Here is a 24,273-nt window from a genome sequence, read left to right as displayed (position 1 = left end):
TGCTATCCATCTTGATATTACTTGGAAGTTTACATACTAAGGTTGGTTTCTCCCATTTCATTATTTTTTGATCATCTCTTGTTGTTTGGCAGAGAAAAGAGAACAAGATGGCAATGCATACCCTTCACTTCACCTTCCCAAAGTACCCCTACTTCATATCACATCCACCATTACAGGCAGAACTGACAGCACAAGATAAGGCATAATCTTATTATTCTGGACCACAAATAATCTTTCAGCATTAATACTGTTGCCTGAACCAGCATTTAATATGACTTAATCACAATAAGTACTTGTTCGTGACTAAAAAAATGCAGTAGCAGAAACAGGCCCATTGAGTCAGCACTACCATTTATATTTAGTCATCTCATGTTGGTTATTAAAACTTTCTCAATCCTCTGCTTTTCCATTAATCTTTACCATACTGTACATTTGTCTTTCAACTCGAAGCTATCCTTAACTTGCAAATCGAAATAACTGCAACTGCTGGAAATCAGAAAGAAAAACGGAAATGGCTGGAAAAGCTTAGCAGATCTGTCAGCTTCTGTGGAGAGAAATCAGAGTTGACATTTTGGGTGCAGTGACTCTTCCACAGAACTGAAGGGTCACTGGACCTGAAATGTTAACTCTGATTTCTCTCCACAGATGCTGCCAGACCTGCTGAGCTTTTCCAGTAATTTCTGTTTTTGTTTCAGCTATCCTTCACTTGTTTGATAAACCATCACTAGTTTATCTCCTTCTGAGATTCCTTCTTACTCACTAGGATAGACCTTTGTTGTCAGCCATGTACTATTTTCTTAACGGTCTGCCATTGCTCCTCAAAAACTTTGTTAAATTCCTCTCCCACTCCACTTCAGCTAGATCTGCCCTCAATTCTTTCTAATGCCACTTATTTAAGTTTAGCACAGTTGTTTCCAACCCAAGTTTCTCACTCACAAACCGAATTCTAAATTCTATCATGTTGTGGTCACAGTTTTGATCAGAAATTATTCATTAAACGTGTCTTGTTACATACTAGAAGATCAAAATAACCTAAGCCCTGCTTGAAGCCACGGCATATTGTTCTAGGAAATTGTCTCAAATACACAATTAATTCTTCCTTGTGGCAACCTCTGCCAATTTGATTATTTCAATGTGTATAAAGATGAGAGTCACCCATAGTTAATATTTCGCCTTTTTTACATGCCCTCATTATCTTCTGATTTATTCTCTACTCCACTATATAGGCCCTCATAGGGGGTCCTTAGACTACTCCCACCAGCTTCTTCCTTCTCTTGTCATTTCTTACCTCCACTCATATGGATTCTATATCTTCCAAACCAAGATCATTGCTTAATATCATATTTATTCTATCCCTTACTTACAAAACTTCTCCATCACTCTTTCTTTCCTATCATTTAAAATTCACATAACCATGAATATTACAATGGGCCAGGAACTGAAGTGTTTGGATGTGTATGCCAGTACCGTTAATCCACTGATTGTGGACAGCAGTGACTGCATCCATCTAATAGTGTGTTGTGCCAGTATTTATATCCCAGTAAAGATATTCAAAGGATGTGCAACATTGCCACTGTCTGTATTCTACAGCGAGGCATTGACTGTATACCACTCACTCCACACACTGAACAATTTCTCTTTTAACTCCTCTCACTTTCTTCAGGTCAAAGCGGTGGCTGTGGGTATCTGCTCAGGCCCCAGTCATGCCTGTATCATTGTGGGATACTTGGAACATTCCTTGTTCCAGTCCGATTTCGGGTCGCACATACAATTCTTTCACCAGTATATTGATGATATCATTGATGCTGCTTCCCTCTCTCATTCAGAATTGGAAACATTTATCATTTTATTTCCAATTTTCACCCCACTCTCACCTTCACCTGGCCCACCTCTGCCTCCTCCCTTCCTTGACATCTGTTTCCATTTCTGGGGATAGGCTAGCAACTGATATCCACCACAAACCCAGTGACTCCCACAGTTACCTTGACTATTCATTCTCACACTCTGCTTCATATAGTCATAGAGATGTACAGCACGGAAACAGACCTTCGGTCCAACCTGTCCATGCCGACCAGTTATCCCAACCCAATCTAATCCCACCTGCCAGCACCTGGCCCATATCCCTCCAAACACTTCCTATTCATATATCCATCCAAATGCCTCTTAAATGTTGCAATTGTATCAACCTCCACCACATCCTCTGGCAGCTCATTCCATACACGTACTACCCTCTGCGTGAAAATGTTGCCCCTTAGGTCTCTGTTATATCTTTCCCCTCTCCCCCTAAACCTATGCCCTCTAGTTCTGGACTCCCCGATCCCAGGGAAAAGACATTGTCTATTTATCCAAAACATACCTCTCATAATTTTGAAAACCTCTATAAGGTCACCTCTCAGCCTCCGACACTCCAGGGAAAACAGCCCCAGCCTGTTCAGCCTCTCCCTCTAGCTCAGATCCTCCAACCCTGGCAACATCCTTGTAAATCTTTTCTGAACCCTTTCAAGTTTCACAACATCTTTCCAATAGGAAGGAGACCAGAATTGCATGCAATATTCCAACAGTGGCCTAACCAATGTCCTGTACAGCTGCAACATGACCTCCCAACTCCTGTACTCAATACTCTGACCAATAAAGGAAAGCATACCAAACGCCTTCTTCACTATCCTATCTACCTGCGACTCCACTTTCAAGGAGCTATGAACCTGCACTCCAAGGTCTCTTTGTTCAGCAACACTCCCTAGGACCTTGCTATTAAGTGTATAAGTCCTGCTAAGATTTGCTTTCCCAAAATGCAGCACCTCACATTTATCTGAATTAAACTCCATCTGCCACTTCTCAGCCCATTGGCCCATCTAGTCCAGATCCTGTTGTAATCTGAGGTAACCCTCTTCACTGTCCACTACACCTCCAATTTTGGTGTCATCTGCAAACTTACTAACTGTACCTCTTATGCTAGCATCCAAATCATTTATGTAAATGACAAAAAGTAGAGGGCCCAGTACCGATTCCTGTGGCACTCCACTGGTCACAGGCCTCCAGTCTGAAAAACAACCCTCCACCACCACCCTCTGTCTTCTACCTTTGAGCCAGTTCTGTATCCAAATGGCTAGTTCTCCCTGTATTCCATGAGATCTAACCTTGCTAATCAGTCTCCCATGGGGAACCTTGTCGAATGCCTTAATGAAGTCCATATAGATCACATCTACTGCTCTGCCCTCATCAATCTTCTTTGTTACTTCTTCAAAAAACTCAATCAAGTTTGTGAGACATGATTTCCCACGCACAAAGTCATGTTGACTATCCTGAATCAATCCTTACCTTTCCAAATACATCTACATCCTGTCCCTCAGGATTCCCTCCAACGATTTGCCCACCACCGAGGCCAAGCTCACTGGTCTATAGTTCCCTGGCTTGTCTTTATCGCCCTTCTTAAATACTGGCACCATGTTTGCCAACTTCCAGTCTTCCGGCACCTCACCTGTCACTAATGATGAGATGAATATCTCAGCCAGAGCCCCAGCAATCTCTTCTCTAGCTTCCCACAGAGTTCTCGGGTACACCTGATCAGGTCCTGGGGATTTATCCACTTTTAACCGTTTTAAGACATCCAGCACTTCCTCCTCTGTAATCTGGATATTTCGCAAGATTTCACCATCTATTTCCCTACAGTCTATATCTTCCCTATCCTTTTCCACAGTAAATACTGATGCAAAATATTTATTTAGTATCTCCCCCATTTTCTGTGGCTCCACACAAAGGTCACCTTGCTGATCTTTGAGGGGCCCTATTCTCTCCCTAGTAACCCTTTTGTCCTTAATATATTTGTAAAAACCCTTTGGATTCTCCTTAATTCTATTTGCCAAAGCTATCTCATGTCCCCGTTTTGCCCTCCTAATTTCCCTCTTAATATTCTCCTACTTTCTTTATACTCTTCTAAGGATTCACTCCATCTATCCTGTCTAAACATGACATATGCTTCCTTCTTTTTCTTAACCAAACCCTCAATTTCTTTAGTCATCCAGCATTCCCAATACCTACCAGTCTTCTCTTTCACCCTGACAGGAATATAGGATTCTTGTTATCTAATTTCTGAAGGCTTCCCATTTTCCAGCCGTCCATTTACCTGTGAACATCTGCCCCCAATCAGCTTCAAAGGTTCTTGCATAATAATGTCAAAATTGGCCTTTCTCCAATTTAGAACTTCAACTTTTAGATGTGTTCCATCCATTTCCATCACTATTTTAAAACAAATAGAATTATGGTCGCTGGTCCCAAAGTGCTCCCCCACTGACACCTCAATCACCTGCCCAGCCTTCCTGGAAAGACTTTATTCCAATCTGTCAGTTCCTCCGTCTCTGTCACATCTGGTCCGATGATGTCAATTTCAACAAGGGGACCTCCAAAAGTCGATTTTCTTCCTCAACCTGGGGGCAGCACAGTAGCTCACTGGTTAGCACTGCTGCCTTATAGTGCCAGGGACCCGGGCTCAATTCTACCCTCGGGGACCGTGTGTGTGGAGTTTGCACATTCTCTCAGTGTCTGCATGGGTTTCCTCACACAGTCTAAAATCTAAATTGCCCTTCGTGTCCAGGAATGTGCAGACTAGATGGATTAACTATGCAGGGTTATCAGGATAGCGTGGGGGGGGGGGGCAGATCTGGGTGGAATGTTCTTAGGTGTGGACTTGATAGGCTGAATGGTCTGCTTCCACTGTAGGAATCTTCTGATTCAACAGGGAATTCCCCAGCATCGTAGTTGACAGGGCCCTCAAAAAGACGCAAACCATCTTCCACACACCAGCTCCCACTCTGTCTCTTCCCTCCCACAACAGTGATATGGACTCCCTTGTCCTCACCTACCACCTGACCAGAATCCACATCCAGAGCATCATTAGCCACCATTTCCACCACCTCCAGCAGAATGCCACCACCTGGCACATATTCTCCTCCCTTCCCTCGTCAGCCTTCCACAAAGAGCCACTCCCTCTGGGCCACCCCAGTCCACTCCTCCTCCACTCCCCCCACATCTCCTCGGTACCTTTCCCTGCAACCACTGAAGGTGTAACATGCCGTCTCGTCTACATTGGGGAAATGAAGCATAGACTGGGTGACTGCTTTATAGAACATCTACAATCTGTCCACACTGTTCAGTCTGAGATTCCATTGGCCTGTCACTTTAATACACCACCTTATTTCCTACCCAACATTTCTGTCTCAGACTTGCTACAGTGCTCTAGTGACGCTCAGCAAAAGCTGGCAGAACAGCATCTCATTTCTACTTGGGAACTCTATGGCCTTCGAGACTCAATATAAAGTTCAACAATTTTAGGGCTTGGGGCACATTTTCCCATGTTGTTACCCCAATCCTCACACACCAGGTGCACCTGCAGTCTCCTTGTTATCACATTGGCTGCTATTACACCCCACCCATTGTTAGCCACTCATCTTACCCATTAGTAGCCATTCGTTCTTGTAGAGTCATAGAGACATATAGCATGGAAACAGACCCTTCGGTCCAATCCATTCATGCCAACCAGATATCCCAACCCAATCTAGCCCCACCTGCCAGCACCTGACCCATATCCCTCCAAACCCTTCCTATTCATATACCCATCCAAATGCCCTTTAAATGCTGCAATTGTACCAGCCTCCACCACTTTCTCTGGCAGTTCATTCCATACACGTATCAGCCTCTGCGTGAAAAGGTTGCCCCTTAGGTCCCTTTTATATCTTTCCCCTCTCACCCTAAGCCTATGCCCTCTAGTTCTGGACTTCCCCCACCCCAGGGAAATGGCTTTGCCTATTTACCCTATCCCTGCCCCTCATTATTTTATAAATCTCTATAAGGTCACCCCTCAGCCTCCAAAGCTCCAGGGAAAACAGCCCCAGCCTGTTCAGCCTCTCCCTATAGCTCAAACCCTTCAACCTTGGCAACATCCTTGTAAATCTTTTCTGAACCCTTTCAACATCTTTGTCTGCCCAACTGTTCTTCCCTTTGGGCTCTATCTCCACCTACCATTTACTCATTACCCCTACCCCCACCCTATCTTCTGCATTAAAAAACAACTTTTTTCTAACTACCATCAGTTCTGAAGAAGGGTCACTGGACCCGAAACGTTAACTTTGATTTCTCTCCACAGATGCTGCCAAACCTGCTGAAATTTTCCAAAAATTTCAGTTTTTGTTTCTCATTTCCAGCATCCACAGTTATTTTGGTTTTTTTACTGACTGTATATCAGTGCCTGTTTCCAAGTACCTGTCAGAGATACTGATTGTAATTGTGGTTCTGTTCGCCAAGCTGGGAATTTGTGTAGCAGACGTTTCGTCCCCTGTCTAGGTGACATCCTAAGTGCTTGGGAGCCTCCTGTGAAGCGGTTCTGTGATGTTTCCTCCGGCATTTATAGTGATTTGTATCTGCCGCTTCCGGTTGTCAGTTCCAGCTGTCCGCTGCAGTGGTCGGTATATTGGGTCCAGGTCGATGTGCTTATTGATTGAATCTGTGGATGAGTGCCATGTCTCTAGGAATTCCCTGGCTGTTCTCTGTTTGGCTTGTCCTATGATAGTAGTGTTGTCCCAGTCAAACTCATGTTGCTTGTCATCTGAGTGTGTGGCTATATACCGGCCACTGCAGCGGACAGCTGGAACTGACAACCAGAAGTGGCAGATACAAATCACTATAAATGCCGGAGGAAACATCACAGAACCGCTTCACAGGAGGCTCCCAAGCACTGAGGATGTTACCTAGACAGGGGACGAAACGTCTGCAACACAAATTCTCAGCTCGGCGAACAGAACCGCAACAACGAGCACCCGAGCTACAAATCTTCTCACAAACTCCCATCAACTATCTCCCACTTCAATGTCTCGCAGCTCAGTCATTTTGTCCATGTGTATATGAGATGAAGAGAAAGCAAGACAGGAGGTACAGTCTCTGTGTCCCAGTGTGACAAAGAGGGGAGATGCCAATAGTGGGCAGAGTTTGGGCTCCATATTTAAGGAAGGAAGTGCTGGCCTTAGAAAGGGTACAGAGGAGGTTTGCAAAAATGATACCATGAATGAAGGGCTCGTCATAAGGGGGGCAGTTGAGGACTCGGAATGTGTACTCAATGGAATTTACAAGGATAAGGGGTGAGCTCATTGAAACCTACTGAGAGGCCTGGATAGAGTTGGTGTGGAGAAGATGTTTTCACAAGTAGGAGAGACTAGAACCCGAGGGCACAGCCTCAGGGCAAAGGGAAGGCCCTTTTTCCCTAGATGAGGAGGAATTTCTTCAGCCAGAGGGTGGTTGATGTGAGGAACTCACTGCCATACAAGAACGTGGAGGGCAAGTTATTGAGTGTATTCAAGACAGAGATAGATAGGTTCTTGATTAGTAAGAGGATCAAAGGCTACTGGTAGAAGGCAGGAGAATGACCCCATTCATAAGAGTGGATACTACTCTTAATGTGATCCCAGTCCGACTCGATCCCATTCCTGGTCTGGTCCCACTCCCATTTGATCCCACTCCCTGTGTGGTCCCAGTCCCAGTGGATCCTACTACTAGTGTTATTCCAGTCCCAGTGGATCCCATTCCCTGTGTGGCCGTACTCCCATTGGAGTCCATTTACCCAAGTGGTCCCGGACCTAGTAGATCCCATTCTCTATGTGGTCCCAATCCCAGGGGTCCCCATTCTCTGTGTTCCCAATCCCAGTGGATCCTATTCCCTGTGTGGTCCCACTCCCAGTGGATCCCATTCCCTGTGTGGTCCCAACTCAGTGGATTCCAATGTTATCGGCCAGATAACCAAAAGGTTAGTCAAAGAGACAGATATTTTACGGATTAAAGGAGAAAGAAGGACATGGAAGATATAGAATGTGGGGAAATAGATGGTGACACCATGAAAAATGTCCATATTACAGAGGTGGAGGTGCTGGATATAGGACTTGATCAGGTGTGCCTGCTAATGTGATACCACTGTTTAAGAAAGGTGGAAAGAAAAAGCCAGGGAACCATAGACCGTTAAGCCTGACGCCAGTGATGGGTAAGTTGTTGGAGGGAATCCTGAGGGACAGGATTTACATGTATTTGGAAAGGCAAGGACTGATTAGGATAGTCAGCATGGCTTTGTGTGTGGGAAAACATGTCTCACAAACTTGATTGAAATTTTTGAAAAAGTAACAAAAAGGATTGATGAAAGCAGAGCAGTGCACGTGACCTATACGGAGTTCAGTAAGGCGTTCGGGAGACTGGTTAGCAAGGTTAGACCTCAAGGAATATAGGGAGAACTAGCCATCTGGATACAGAACCGGCTCAAAGGTAGAAGACAGAGGGTGGTGGTGGAGGATTGCTTTTCAGATAGGAGGCCTGTGAACAATGGTGTGCCACATGCACCAGCGCTGAATCTATTACTTTTTGCTATTTATATAAATGATTTGGATGTGAGCATAAGAGGTATAGTTAGTAAGTTTGCAAGTGACACCAAAATGGAAGGTGTAGTGGACAGCGAAGAAGGTTACTTCAAAGTACAACGGGATCTTGATCAGATGAGCCAATGGGCTGAGCTGTGGCAGATGGAGTTTAATTTAAATAAATGTGAAGTGCTGCATTTTGGAATAGCAAATCAGAACAGGGCTTATACACTTAATGGTAAGGTCCTAGGGAGTGTTGCTGAACAAAGAGACCTTGGAGTGCAGGTTCATAGTTCCTTGAAAGTGGAGTCGCTGGTAGATAGGATAGTGAAGAAGGTGTTTGGTCTGCTTTATTTTATTGGGCACAGCATTGAGTATAGGAATTGGGAGGTCATGTTATGGCTGTAGAGGACATTGGTTAGGCCACTTTGGAATGGATGTCGTGAAACTTGAAAGGGTTCAGAAAAGATTTACAAGGATGTTGCCAGTGTTGGAGGATTTGAGCTTTGGGGAGAGGCTGAATAGGCCAGGGCTGTTTTCCCTGAAGTATTGGAGGCTGAGGGGTGACTTTATAGAGGTTTTTGAAATCATATGGGGCATGCATAGGATAAACAGACAAAGTCTTTTCCTTTGCATGGGAGAGTCCAGAACTATAATGCATAGGTTTAGAGTGAGAGGGGAAAGATGTAAAAGAGACCTAAGGGGCAACTTTTTCACACAGAGAGTCGTACATATATGGAATGAGCTGCCAAAGGAAGTGGTGGAGGCTGATACAATTGCAGCATTTAAAAGGCATCTGGATGGGCTTATGAATAGGAAGGGTTTAGAGAGCTATGGGCCAAGTGCTGGCAAATGGGACTAGACTAGGTCCAGATATTTGGTTGGAATGAGTCAAGATTGGAGTGGTGATGGAAAAGCGCAGCAGGTCAGGCAGCATCCGAGGAGCAGGAAAATCGATGTTTCGGGCAAAAGCCCTTCATCATTTGATCGGAATGGACAAGTTCGACTGAAGGGTCTGTTTCAGTGCTGTACATTTCTATGACTCTACGATTCTGTGTCCTAGTCCTACTGGATCCCATTCCCTGTGCGGTCCCAGTCCCAGTGGATCCCATTCCCCATGTGGTCCCAGTCCCAGTGGATTCCATTCCCTGTGTGGTCCCAGTCCCAGTGGATCCCACTCCCGGTTGATCCAATTCCCTGTGCAGTCCCAGTGGATTCTATTCCCTGTGTGGTCCTAGATCCAGTGGATCACATTCCCTGTGTGGTCCAAGTGGATCCCATTTTCAGTTGATCCCACTCCCAGTGGATCCCATTCCCTGTGCAGTCCCAATCCCAGTGGATTCCATTCCCTGTGTGGTCCTAGACCCAGTGGATCCCATTCCCTGTGCAGTCCCAGTGGATCCCATTCCCTGTGCAGTCCCAGTGGATCTCATTCCCCGTGTGTCCCAGACCCAGTGGATCCCATTCACTGTGTGCCCCAGTCCCAGTGGATCCCATTCCCTGTGTGTCCCAGACCCAGTGGATCCCATTCCCTGTGTGTCCCAGTCCCAGTGGATCCTATTCCCTGTGTGCCCCAGATCCAGTGGATCCCATTCCCCGTGTGTCCCAGTGGATCCCATTCCCTGCGTGTCCAGACCGAGTGGATCCCATTCCCTGCATGTCCAGACCGAGTGATCCCATTCCCCATGTGTCCCAGTAGATCCCATTCCCCGTGTGTCCCAGACCCAATGGATCCCATTCCCTGTGTGTCCCAGTGGATCCCATTCCCGGTGTGTCCCAGACCCAGTGGATCCCATTCCCCGTGAGTCCCAGTGGATCCCATTCCCTGTGTGTCCCAAACCCAGTGGATCCCATTCCCCGTGAGTCCCAGTGGATCCCATTCCCTGTGTGTCCCAGACCCAGTGGATCCCATTCCCCGTGAGTCCCAGTGGATCCCATTCCCCATGTGTCCCAGTCCCAGTGGATCCCATTCCCCGTGTGTCCCAGTGGATCCCATTCCCTGTGTGTCCCAGACCCAGTGGATCCCATTCCCCGTGTGTCCCAGTGGATCCCATTCCCCGTGTGTCCCAGTCCCAGTGGATCCCATTCCCCGTGTGTCCCAGTCCCAGTGGATCCCATTCCCCGTGTGTCCCAGTGGATCCCATTCCCCGTGTGTCCCAGTCCCAGTGGATCCCATTCCCCGTGTGTCCCAGTGGATCCCATTCCCCGTGTGTCCCAGACCCAGTGGATCCCATTCCCCGTGTGTCCCAGTGGATCCCATTCCCCGTGTGTCCCAGTCCCAGTGGATCCCATTCCCCGTGTGTCCCAGTGGATCCCATTCCCTGCGTGTCCCAATCCCAGTGGATCCCATTCCCCGTGTGTCCCAGTGGATCCCATTCCCCGTGTGTCCCAGACCCAGTGGATCCCATTCCCCGTGTGTCCCAGTGGATCCCATTCCCTGTGTCTCCCAGTCCCAGTGGATCCCATTCCCCATGGGTCCCAGTGGATCCCATTCCCTGTGTGTCCCAGTCCCAGTGGATCCCATTCCCCGTGTGTCCCAGACCCAGTGGATCCCATTCCCTGTGTGTCCCAGTGGATCCCATTCCCCGTGTGTCCCAGTCCCAGTGGATCCCATTCCCCGTGTGTCCCAGACCCAGTGGATCCCATTCCCCGTGTGTCCCAGTGGATCCCATTCCCCGTGTGTCCCAGTGGATCCCATTCCCTGTGTGTCCCAGTCCCAGTGGATCCCATTCCCCGTGTGTCCCAGTGGATCCCATTCCCTGTGTGTCCCAGTCCCAGTGGATCCCATTCCCCGTGTGTCCCAGTGGATCCCATTCCCTGTGTGTCCCAGTGATATGGGAAGGGTCTTGCTGACGTCACTGGCCCAGCCAAGATGGCGGTCGGTGAGGGGGGTCCGCGGCCGTCCCCCTCAGGAGGTGGTGAACGCGGAGCCCGACACCGGGGGGAAGAGGAGAGTGTGGGCGGGGAAAGAGTGACAGTGAGCCGGCAGGGACACTGACCGGGACCCGGGGTGTCCGCTGCCTCTTACCGGCGCTGAGGTTCTCGTGGAGTTTGAGCGGCGCCCGCAGGATGTAGAGGAGGCCCAGCACGAGGACGAACCAGAGCGCCCACAGGTAGGTCCACGACCAACTGACACACCGCTTTAGCCGCTCGACAATTCCCGCCGAGCCGCCGTCCGCCATGTTTACCCGGCCGGCCGGTCTGAGGGATTGTGGGATACTGGAGGAGTCCTCCTCCAGGCACAGGGACTGGTGCAGAATCACAACTATCAGTCAGTCCAGCTGTCAACACAGAAACTCTCACAGACTTAGAGCCTTTTACACTCACTCACACATAACAGATACTCAACTCCCCACCTCAGACAAACACACACACATATTTGTGGGGTGAATTTTTAGTTTGCTCAAAAACTGCATGAATCCATGTAAGACACTGTTAATTCATTTTTTTTTAGATTCGAATCAGTCTAAACAGTATGGAGTTTGCACGTTCTCCCCGTGTCTGCGTGGGTTTCCTGTGGGTGCTGCAGTTTCCTCCCACAGTCAAAGATGTGCAGGTCAGGTGAATAGGCCATGCTAAATTGCGCATAGTGTTTAGGTGCATTAGTCAGAGGGAAACGGGTCTGGGTGGGTTACTCTTCGGAGGGTCGGCGTGGACCCCTTGTGCCGAAGGGCCTGTTTCCACACTGTTGCGAATCTAATCTAATCAAACAGCACACAGGGAGCTAACATATTATCTGGGCTGACACCAATTGTTTTAAAAAAAGGTTTTGTGGTTCACATATGAAAGAAAGTAACATGGTCACTAACAGGTGAGAGACTTAACAAACAATCAAGGTATTTTTCAATGTATAATTTCAGTTACAAGGTCAGAACATCCCGGTGCTCACCTTCCACCCTACCAACCTTCGCATAAACCAAATCATCCGCCGACATTTCCGCCACCTCCAAAAAGACCCCACCACCAGGGATATATTTCCCTCCCCACCCCTTTCCGCCTTCCGCAAAGACCGTTCCCTCTGTGACTACCTGGTCAGGTCCACGCCCCCCCGACAACCCACTCTCCCATCCTGGCAATTTCCCCTGCCACCGCAGGAACTGTAAAACCTGTGCCCACACCACCTCCCTCACCTCTATCCAAGGCCCTAAAGGAGCCTTCCATATCCATCAAAGTTTTACTTGCACATCCACTAATATCATTTATTGTATCCGTTGCTCCCGATGCGGTCTCCTCTACATTGGGGAAACTGGGCGCCTCCTAGCAGAAGGCTTTAGGGAACATCTCCGGGACACCCGCACCAATCAACCACACCGCCCCGTGGCCCAACAGTTCAACTCCCCCTCCCACTCTGCCGAGGACATGGAGGTCCTGGGCCTCCTTCACTGCCGCTCCCTCACCACCAGACGCCTGGAGGAAGAACGCCTCATCTTCCGCCTCGTTATTCAACATGCGAGAATTGGCACCAGAGGTCCTGAATCATGTTTTGGAGCAAGTCGCACGTTAGTGGCTCATTCAATCAGCAACAGCAATGAAAGAAATTACACTTTCAGAGAAACCTTTGAACTTTGCTTTCATAGCGTCGCTTGTATTAAGGTGCGCCCCGAGATCTAAGTCATGTTGGAACTGAAACGGAGGAATCGACAGAGAGGCTACAGAATGGCATCGCATCCATTTGGTTTTCTTTAAATCACTGACGAGCAGGAAAATGTAAACGGGGAGGGCGAGTGGGGAAGTAAGGCAGTTGCAGCTCTGGTGAAATTCCTTCGGTGTGATTCACTCAGCAACCAGAGACGTGAAGGTGACTCAGGCGTGAGAGCTCTTCACATCGAGAACGTGGGCAGCACGGTGGCACAGTGGTTAGCACTGCTGCCTCACAGCGCCAGAGACCCGGGTTCAATTCCCGCCTCAGGCGACTGACTGTGTGGAGTTTGCACGTTCTCCCCGTGTCTGCGTGGGTTTCCTCCGGGTGCTCCGGTTTCCTCCCACAGTCCAAAGATGTGCAGGGTCAGGTGAATTGGCCATACTAAATTGCCCGTAGTGTTAGGTAAGGGGTAAATTTAGGGGTATGGGTGGGTTGCGCTTCGGCGTGTCGGTGTGGACTTGTTGGGCCGAAGGGCCTGTTTCCACACTGTAATCTAATCTAAATCTAAAAAAAACACTTCAACCCCAGGGCATCAATGTGGACTTCAACAGTTTCCTCATTTCCCCTTCCCCCACCTCACCCTAGTTCTAAACTTCCAACTCAGCACTGTCCCCATGACTTGTCCTACCTGCCTATCTCCCTTTCCACCTATCCACTCCACCCTCTCCTCCCTGACCTATCACCTTCATCCCCTCCCCCACTCACCCATTGTACTCTGTGCTACTTTCTCCCCACCCCCACCCTCCTCTAGCTTATTTCTCCACGCTCCAGGCTCACTGCCTTTATTCCTAATGAAGGGCTTTTGCCCGAAACGTCAATTTTGAAGCTCCTTGGATGCTGCCTGAACTGCTGTGCTCTTCCAGCACCACTAATCCAGAATCTGGTTTCCAGCATCTGCAGTCATTGTTTTTACCTCTTCAAAATAAGACTCTGTTTGATTTAGTGTGGCTCCCTTCACGTTGTATATCTCCACAGTATTATGTTGGTTGATGTTTGCTCATCAGTCTGCATGTTGAATATGTTTAAGTGAGTGAGGATTTTTTGCAAAACCTCTCTCTCTTTTACACAAGGCTGCTAATGCTGCACTGGTACATAGATTCAGCAGCTGAAAGGATGCAGATTTTTACTCTGATTCTCCTAGGTCCACTAGCTCTATGTGTTCATCCACACTGTCAACCTGCTGTGGGCCATTCATTGGTCAGTGCTAGACAAACTGACAACCAAGGCTCATGAGTTCTATATGTTTGGAGCTGTCTGGTTTGGAGAGGGTAGACATTCTTCACTCCTCTGCTCACAGTTCTAAACAGTGACTGTCACATTAAACTGGAGTTGATGAGGATGTTTGGATCACTGGGGTATGTTTTGCGTTAAGGATAAATTATATAAGAGGGATGGGTTGCACCTTAATAGGTGTAGGACCTGCATTCTAGCCGGCAGGCTTGCCACTGCAACACAGGTGTGTTTAAACTAAGTAGTGGCGGGGAGGGAGGGGTCAAACTGGAAATTTAAGAAGGAAGTTAAAGGGAAAGTGAGAATAAGAGAAGTTAAGAAAGACAACAGAATCAATGGAGCAGAAAACTCAAGAAGGGATCATACAGTATGGCCAAGTGAAATAGGGGTTGATAGGAAAGGTGAGGGGAGTAACAAATTAAGAATATTATATATGAACAAGAAATAAGGTGGATGAGCTTGAAGCTCAGTTGGAAATTGGCAGGTACAATGTTGTGGCGATAACTGAGACGTGGCTTCAAGTGGACAGGGCCTGGGAAATGAATATTCAAGGCTATACGTGCAATCGAGAGGACAGACTGACAGGCAGAGGGGGTGGGTGGCCCTGTTGCTGAGGAATGATATTCAGTCCCTGCGACGGGGGACATAGAATCAGGAGATGCAGAGTCAGTATGGATAGAGCTGAGAAATTCTAAGGGTAGAAGGACCCTAATGGGAGTTATCTACAGGCCCCCAAACAGTAGTCTGGGTGTAGGGTGTAAGTTGAATAAGGATTTGAAATTGGCCTGTCGCAAAGGTATTACTATGGTTGTTATGGGGGATTTCAACATGCAGGTAGACTGGGAGAATCAGGGTGGTACTGGACCCCAGGAAAGGGAGTTTGTGGAGTGTCTCCAAGATGGATTCTTAGAGCAGCTTGTACTGGAGCCTACCAGGGAGAAGGCAATTCTGGATCTGGTGTTGTGCAACAAACCGGATTTGATCAGGGACCTCAAAGTAAAGGAGCCATTAAGAGGTAGTGACCATAATATGATAAGTTTAAATCTGCATTTTGAGAGGGAGAAGGGAGAATCAGGGGTGTCAGTATTGTAGTTGAGCAAAGGGAACTATGGAGCTGTGAGGGAGGAGCTGGCCAAAGTTCAATGGTTCAATACCCTGGCAGGGATGGCAGTGGAACAACAATGGCAGGTATTTCTGGATATAATGCAGAAGGTGCAGGATCGGTTCATTTCAAAGAGGAAGAAAGATCCTTAGGGGAGGCAGGTGCGGCCATGGCTGACGAGGGAAGTTAAGGACTGTATAAAGATAAAAGAGAAGTATGACATAGCAAAGATGAGCGGGAAGCCGGAGTACTGGGAAAGAGCAACAGTGGATAACTAAAAAGGCAATACTCGGAGAAAGAAAATGAGGTACGAAGGCAAACTGGCCAAAAATATAAAGGAGGATAGTAAAGGCTTTTTTAGGTATGTGAAAAGAAAAAAATAGGTTAAGGCCAAAATTGGGCCCTTGAAGACAGAAATAGGTGAATTTATTATGGGGAACAAGGAAATGGCAGAAGAGTTGGATCTGACTTCATGGGGGAAGACACAAGCAATCTCCCAGATGTAATAATGACTGAAGGACCAAGGGTAATGGATGAACTGAAGGGAGTTTATATTAGGCAGGAAATGGTGTTGGAGAGATTATTAGGTCTGATGGCTGATAAGTCCCCAGGACCTGATGGTCTGCATCCCAAGGTACTTAAGGAGGTGGCTCTAGAAATCGTGGACGCATTGGTGATCATTTTCCAATGTTCTATAGATTCAGGATCAGTTCCTGCAGATTGGAGGGTGGCTAATGTCTCACTTTTCAAGAAGGGAGGGAGAGAGAAAACAGGGAATTATAGACCGGTTAGCCTGACGTCAATAGTGGGAAAGATGCTGGAGTCAATTATAAAAGATGAAATTACGACTCATCTGGATAGCAGTAACAGGATAGGTCAGAGTCAGCATGGATTTACGAAGGGGAAATCGTGCTTGAATAATCTTCTGGAATTTTTTGAGGATGTATTTATGAAGATGGACAAGGGAAAGCCAGTGGATGTAGTGTACCTGGACTTTCAAAAAGCCTTTGAGGTCCCACATAGGACATTAGTGAGCAAAATTAGGGTACATGATATTGGGGGCAAAGTTTTGACTTGGATTAAAAATTGGCCGACTGACAGGAAGCAAAGAGTAGTGATAAATGGGTCCCTTTCAGAATGGCAGGCGGTGACCAGTGGGGTACCACAAGGTTCGGTGCTGGGACCGCAGCTGTTTACAATGTACATTAATGACATAGATGAAGTTTTTAAAAGTAATATTTAGCAAATTTGCTGATGACGCAAAGCTGGGTGGCAGGGTGAAATGTGAGGAGGATGTTATGAGAATACAGGGTGACTTGGACAGGCTAGGTGAGTGGATGGTTGTATGGCAGATGCAGTTTAATGTGGATAAATGTGTGATTATCCACTTTGGTGGCAAGAACAGGAAGGCAGATTACTACCTAAATGGAGTCAAGTTAGGTAAAGGGGCAGTACAACTAGATCTAGGGTAAAAAAGTTCTTGTACATCAGTCAATGAAAGCAAGCATGCAGGTACAGCAGGCAGTGAAGAAAGCTAATGGCATTCTGGCCTTCATAACAAGAGGAATTGAGTATAGGAGCAAAGAGTTCCTTCTGCAGCTGTACAGGGCCCTGTTAAGTCCGTACCTGAAATATTGTGTGCGGTTTTGCTCTCCAAATTTGAGGAAAAACATTCTGACTATTGAGGGAGTGAAGTGTAGGTTCACGAGGTCAATTCCCGGAATGGCAGGACTATCATATGTTGAAAGATTGGAGCAACTGGGCTTGTATACAGTTTAGAGTTTAGAAGGATGAGAGGGGATCTGATTGAGATATATAAAATTATTAATGGATTGGACACTCTGGAGGCAAGAAGCATGTTTCTGTTGATGGGTGAGTCCAGAACCAGAGCACACAGTTTAAAAATAAGGGGTAGGCCATTTAGAACAGAGTTGAAGAGAAACTTCTTCACCCAGAGAGTGGTGGATATATGGAATACTGTGCCCCAGATGCAGTGGAGGCCAAGTCTCTAGATACTTTCAAGAAAGAGATGGATAGAGCTCTTAAGGATAGTGGAATCAAGGGTCATGGGGTTAAGGCAGGAACAGGATACTGCTTGTCGATGATCAGCCATGATCATAATGAATGGTGGTGCTAGCTTGAAGGACCAAATGGCCTACTCCTGCACCTATTGTCTATTGTCTATTGAGACACTCTCTGAGATGATGACAATATGAGACCATCATCATTGGAAAGCATTTCAACTCTCTTCACCAACTTGTTCCTTAATAGTCCTTTAACCATAAGACATGTATAATGACAGGCTGTTCTTGAGTTCTCTGCTGGAGGCAGTTTGGAACCTCAGCTCTCTATGAGGCAAGTAGGTTATGAATGCACACCAGCTGACACAGGGATCAAACCCTGTGCTGCTGACACCAACCTGATCCACACTGGCCATCCAGACAGGAGAAAGTGAGGTCTGCAGATGCTGGAGATCAGAGCTGAAAAATGTGTTGCTGGAAAAGCGCAGCAGGTCAGGCAGCATCCAAGGAGCAGGAGAATCGACGTTTCAGGCATAAGCCCTTCTTCAGGAATGAGGAAGGTGTGCCAAGCAGGCTAAGATAAAAGGTAGGGAGGAGGGACTTGGGGGGAGGGCCGTTGGGAATGCAATAGGTGGAAGGAGGTTAAGGTGAGGGTGATAGGCTGGAGAGGGGGTGGGGGCAGAGAGGTCGGGAAGAAGATTGCAGGTCAAGAAGGCGGTGCTGAGTCCGAGGGTTGGGACTGAGATAAGGTGGGGGGAGGGGAAATGAGGAAGCTGGAGAAATCTGCATTCATTCTTTGTGGTTGGAGGGTTCCTAGACGGAAGATGAGGTGCTCTTCCTCCAGGCGCCGTGTTGCCATCGTCTGGTGATGGAGGAGTCCAAGGACCTGCATGTCCTTGGCAGAGTGGGAGGGGGAGTTAAAGTGTTCAGCCACGGGGCGGTTGGGTTGGTTGGCGCGGGTGTCCCAGAGGTGTTCTCTGAAACATTCCGCAAGTAGGCTGCCTGTCTCCCCAGTGTAGAGGAGGCCACATCAGGTGCAGTGGATGCAGTAAATGATGTGTGTGGAGGTGCAAGTGAATTTGTGACGGATATGGAAGGATCCCTTGGGGACAATTGAGCTAACTGGCTCACCAAAGAGTACAGTTAGTGTGGCCATATAGACTTTTACTTGTAGGTTGAGTTGTGATTTTCGGCTGCAATTTCTTTCCATTACATGACTACAGAGGATTCTCTCCTGCTCCTACTGCAGAGTGTTCGACTGGGACAAAGAAAAGCTGAAAATGTGTTGCTGGAAAAGCGCAGCAGGTCAGGCAGCATCCAGGGAACAGGAGAATCGACGTTTCGGGCATAAGCCCTTCTTCAGGAATCAAAGAAAAGGACAGCCGCCGGCCATTTAGGACTGAGAAAAGAAACACAGGAACAGGAGTAGGCCATCGAGTCTGTCCACCATTCTCAACCATGGCTGATGATCTCCTCAATGCCACTTTCCCGAACTATCTTCATATTCCTTAATTTCATTTGTCTCCTAGTCATGGAGTCATACAGAACACAACAGACCCTTTGGTCCAAACAGTCTATGCCAACCATAGTTCCAAACTGTCTGTCTGTACTTGGCCCATATTCTTCCAAACATTTCTTCTTCATGTACTTACACATGTCTTTTAAGCATTGTAACTGTAGCTGCATCCACCACTTCCTCTGGAAGTTCATCCAACAGATGAACTACTCTGTGTGTAAAAAAAAAAAATGCCCCTCATGTTGTTTTTAAATTTTTCTCCTCTCATCTTAAAAATATACCCTCTGGTCTTGACATCCCCCACCCTAGGGAAAAGACACCCGCCATTCACCTTAACTACCCCCTTCATGATTTTATAAATCTCTATAACATGACCCTTCAACCTCGTATGCTCCACTGAAAAAAGTCCCAGCCTATCCAACCTCTCCTTATCCCTCAAACTCTCTATTCCCAGCAACATCCTGGTAATTCTTTTCTGGACCCTCTCCAATAATATCCTCCCTACAACAGGGACCAGAGTTGCACACAGTACTCCAGAAACTAATTACCATGCAGAACCTTGTCAAAAACATTATTAAATACTCACATTTGCAGACATGGTATTCTTCACTCAAGCTGGTGAATCTTGGGAATTCTTTACCTCAGAGGGATATGGAGGCTCAATTGATGATCATGCTCAAGTCTGAGATCGACAATGTCAAGGGACAAGAGAGTGAGTTCAGGAAAATGGGGTTGAAGGAGGAAATCAACCATGATCTCACTAAATGGCAGAGCAGGTTCGAGACTTCACCAGTTTCCTCATTTCCCCTCCCCCCACCTTACCCCAGTTCCAACCTTCCAGCTCAGCACCATCCTCATGACCTGTCCTACCTACCAATCTCCCTTCCCACCAATCCGCTCCACTGGGCTGGGGAGAAGTTAGCAATATGAAAGTGGGAGAGAACTACAAAAAATGGCATAATACACTTCAGAACCACGTAGTCATTTTGAAAATGTCCTAGAGTCAGAGTTAAGTCCTGCTCACAGGCTGTATCATTAAATTCAGTTCCCAAGAGGTGATCAAGGGTTGTCCATGGGCTCAACATCCAATGATATTTATTTTACTCTGAATTGCAGCCATCATTCTCCATGTCCAACACTACATCTCCCAGCCACTAGAGGGCACAATGTTCATATTGTTACAATCTGCACTTGAAAGTCATACAGTCAAAGCTATATGGCATGGAAACAGGCTCTTCAGTCCAACACATCCATGCTGACCAGATTCTCTATATAAATCTAGCCCCATTTGCCAGTATTTGGCCCATATCTCTCTAAACCCTTCCTATTCGTGTACCCATCCAGATGCCTTTTAAATGTTGTAATTGTACCAGCCTCCACCAGGTCCTCTGGCAGCTCATTCCATATTCACACCATCCTCTGCGTGAAAACGTTGCCCATTAGGTCCCTATAAATCTTTCCCCTCTCAACTTAAACCTATACCCTCTGGTTCTGGATTCACTCACCTAACATTCTTTACAAAGTGGAAACAATATGGGTGGCTCTGTGGTTAGCACTGCTGCCTCACAGCGCCAGAGACCCGGGTTCAATTCCCGCCTCAGGCGACTGACTGTGTGGAGTTTGCACATTCTCCCCGTGTCCAAAGATGTGCAGGTCAGGTGAATTGGCCATGCTAAATTGCCCGTAGTGTTAGGTAAGGGGTAGATGTAGGGGTATGAGTGGGTTGCGCTTCGGCGGGGCGGTGTGGACTTGTTGGGCCGAAGGGCCTGTTTCCATACTGTAAGTAATCTAATCTAATAACAATATGATTAACTGGTTGAAGAGCTCTTGCTGACACTGATCTGATGGGCCGAAGGCTTTGTTCTGTGCTTTATTTCTGGTAGAGAAACACAAAGCCAACCTAACCATGGTATCTCAGCTGACCTGATCCGTTTAACCCACCCATTGGATCTGAGTTTCCGAATGAGGAAAACACTTACTGTGACCTTCCTCTGGGCTGTAACGTCTCTATAACTCATGGAACCTATCATCCAAGTGCCTTGACAAGTGGCAGGCTCAGCCTTCCAATCTCTCCCATCATAGAAACAGCTGTTGTGTTTAGTTGCTTCCTTCACAGTCAACCTCTTGCTCTTCCTCTGTTAGTCTGTCATTCGTTCTTTCCTCCACCCAAATTACCCTTCAGATGCTTTTTAAATACTACATTTCAAAGCTGCTGATTTTCTTTACTCGGTCCTCCCCAATGCTACAGGTTTCATGTCCACAATTCATTGCTGACCAATCATGACATTTTAGAGCCCAGAGTGTTATCGCAAGACCCTAGCTACCATCTTTTAATTTGTAAGAACATGTCTGACATATCCAATGTAGTTTTCAGTACTGCTTTTAGCATCTGCTTTTCACTGCGGTCCTCACAGATTTAATTGACCATCTACATTACAATTTCAGCTTAAAGTTGAAAATGAGGCAGGATTCGAGACATGGCAGATCAGCATGGGGAAAAGTGGAGCATCCAGTCTGAAACTCAAGTTACTTAGTGAGAGACCATGAAACTTATCAACGATTCATGTAAAACCTGGAGGCTGATACAATTGCAACAATTAAAAGGCATTTGGATGGGTATATGAATAGGAAGTGTTTGGAGGGATATGGGCCGGGTGCTGGCAGGTGGAACTAGATTGGGTTGGGATATCTGGTCGGCATGTATGGGTTGGACCGAAGGGTCTGTTTCCGTGGTATACATCTCTATGACGCTAGGGCAGGAAATCAACTGTCCTCACTAACCTACCCTACATGTGATTCCCGACTTTCAGCACCGTGGTTAACTGTTAACTAGTCTCAAAACGGCAAATACTTATTTCAAGGGCAATTCAGGATGGGAAACAAATGTTGTAATTGTACCAGCCTCCACCACTTCCTCTGGCAGCTGATACCCATGTCCCATGAGAGGATGCTAAACATACAAGCAAGGGAAGGAGAGGTGAATTTGCATTTCTTAGTAACCTGGGACATTCCACTCCTTTGTAGTCAAAATACACATTGACCCTCTGACAACATGCAGCACCGTTGACCCCCTGGGACAGGCTGTACTTTTGTTGTGAGAGAGTTTGAAAGTTGATCCTATGAAGTACCTCCAGCACTGCTGACTACGATGACTCAGTGGGAGCAGAATTTAATATTTCAAAGGACTGAGACCTAACTTCCAGGTCATCCTCATGTTCTCATGAATGATGTCTACCATATCCAGTGTAACCGGTAGTTGCTAACATACATTAAACTATGTTCATATTTAATACAAGAGCTTATTCCCATTAGACTACTAAATTGTTTTCCCCTACCAAACAGTCTTAGCTCACCCAGTGGAACCCTACATGAAACCTGCAATAGTACAGTCAACCTAACCTATTTTACTAATCAAACTATTCAGAGATGTTGTCACACAACTCTGGAGTAGAACTTGTAGAGTCACAGAGTTATACCGTACAGAAACAGACCCTTAGGTCCATCTCGTCTCTGGGCCTCCCATTCCAGCGGCAGGGACATTACATTGTTCCACAAGAGTGATTGATCGGAGGGGAGGGTGGTGCAGATAGGTGGGAAGGAAGATGGACAGATGGGACAGATCATGAGGATGGTGCTGAGCTGGAAAGTTGGAACTGGAGTATGTTGGGGGAGGGGAAATGAGGAAACTGGTGAAATCAACATTGATGCCCTGGGGTTGGAGGGTCCCAAGGTGGAAGATAAGGCGTCCTTTCTCCAGGCGTTAGGTGGTTAGGGAGTGGCGATGGAGGAGGCCTAGGACCTGCATGTCCTCGGCAGAGTGGGAGGAGGAATTGAAATGTTGGGCGATGAGGCGGTGGGGTTGCATGTCCTGGAGATGTTCTCTGAAGTACTCTGCGAGTAGCCCGGTCTCCCCAATGTAGAGGACACCGCATCGGAAGCAACAGAGGAGGTGTAGTCCAGGTAGCTGTGGGAGTCGGTGGGTTTGTAGTAGATGTCAGTGTTGAGTTGGTCACCATTGATGGAGATGGAGAGGTCCAGGAAGTGAAGGGAGGTGTCTGAAATGGTCCAGGTGAACATAAGGTCAGGGTGGAATGTGTTGGTGATGTTGATGAACTGTTCAACGTCCTCATGGGAGCATGAGGTGGCACCGATGCAGTCATCAATCTAGCGGAGGAAAAGGTGGGGAATGGTGTTGGTGTAACTGTGGAAGATGGACTGTTCCATGTAACCGACAAAGATACAAGCATAACTGAGGCCCATGCAGGTGGCATGGTTACCCCTTTTGTCTGGAGGCAGTGGGAGGATTCAAAGGAGAAATGATTGAGGGTGAGGACCAGTTCATCCAAACAAATGAGAGTGTCAGTGGAAGGGTACTGGTGGGGATATTGGGAGAGGAAGATTGGCAGGCAGGGCATTCCATGCCCTTCCCACTCTCTGAGTGAAAAACCTACCTCTAACATCTGTCTTAAATCTATCACCCTTCAATTTGCAGCTATGCCCCCTCATACAAGCGGGTGTCATCATCCTAGGAAAAAGACTCTCACTGTCCATTCTATATTATCCTCTGACCATGTGTGTTTCTATTAAATCGTTTCTTAGCCTTCTTCTTTCCAATGAGAACAGAACCAAGTCCCTCAGCCTTTCCTCATAAGACATTTGCTTCAGACCAGGCAACATCCTGGTAAATCTCTTTTGCACCTTTTCCAATGTTTTCACAGCTTTCCTGTAATGGGGTTGAGGATCTAAATTCTGGATTTAGGCTGTTGTCAGGAGCAACCATTTAATGCATGCTTTTACTAACTACAAAATTGCTTCTTAATGCAAGTAACATAAAATAACATAAGAAAATAGCTTCTAGGAGCAATGGCATCTACTCTGCTGAAAACCGCATTCTCGAACTAATTGAAAGAGATTAGCAAACAATGCCCTGTTCATCGTATAAATTAACTAAGTAAGATATGACATTATTAAAGCATCCTAGACTGGCTTTGGAAGACAGGTGGCCAGAGATAGGGGCGTGCAAAACAAGTCAGTTCCCAGGAAATATCATTGGCTTAATTTTATGTCTATTTGTCACTTTATTTCATTTCATTGGATTAACTTTGAAATTAAGGCTGTTCTGTTTGTTAAGAGACCTCTAAAAGTTGTCTGTGTTTTAAGCTAATTGCAGCAACTTTTCCAGAGTACACAGAGGTGCTTAACCCCAGTGTTGCTGGATAACCTATGCCCAGCGTCGTAATAAATTGTTAAATCTTGCTGAAATCGACCAAGCTGCTAGTGTTTATTTGACTGATCGCAGAACCGAGAGGCCCCTCCCGGGGGTCTATATTTACAGGGTGACCAGAATTGCACACAATACTTGCTGCACTAGTATT

The 24,273-nt window shown here is 46.8% G+C and overlaps 2 protein-coding genes across 3 annotated transcripts in view; one reads left to right on the top strand and one right to left on the bottom strand.

Annotated features, from left to right (window-relative positions):
• LOC122563035 (suppressor of tumorigenicity 7 protein homolog) overlaps window positions 1-11,584 on the bottom strand; it is a 167,422-nt gene extending 155,838 nt beyond the window's left edge. Inside the window, exon 1 of one of the 2 annotated variants that reach the window (XM_043716363.2) lies at window positions 11,416-11,584. In XM_043716363.2, coding sequence (XP_043572298.1) covers window positions 11,416-11,569 — 154 coding nt within the window. In that variant the 5' untranslated portion in view covers window positions 11,570-11,584. The remainder of the gene's footprint in view (window positions 1-11,415) is intronic. The other variant, XM_087973441.1, reaches the window with a different exon arrangement.
• A 263-nt stretch (window positions 11,585-11,847) lies between these two features.
• The window catches only part of capza1b (capping actin protein of muscle Z-line subunit alpha 1b), a 94,965-nt gene continuing 82,539 nt past the window's right edge, over window positions 11,848-24,273 (top strand). Inside the window, exon 1 of the mRNA XM_087973442.1 lies at window positions 11,848-11,943. Within this exon, the coding sequence (XP_087829568.1) occupies window positions 11,863-11,943 (81 nt within the window). The 5' untranslated portion in view covers window positions 11,848-11,862. The remainder of the gene's footprint in view (window positions 11,944-24,273) is intronic.

Source organism: Chiloscyllium plagiosum, unplaced genomic scaffold, assembly GCF_037043375.1.
Source record: "Chiloscyllium plagiosum isolate Xiang-an unplaced genomic scaffold, Cpla_swu_hap1 HiC_scaffold_26, whole genome shotgun sequence".
Classification (NCBI taxonomy): domain Eukaryota; kingdom Metazoa; phylum Chordata; class Chondrichthyes; order Orectolobiformes; family Hemiscylliidae; genus Chiloscyllium; species Chiloscyllium plagiosum.
This window is presented reverse-complemented; position numbering and strand designations above follow the sequence as displayed.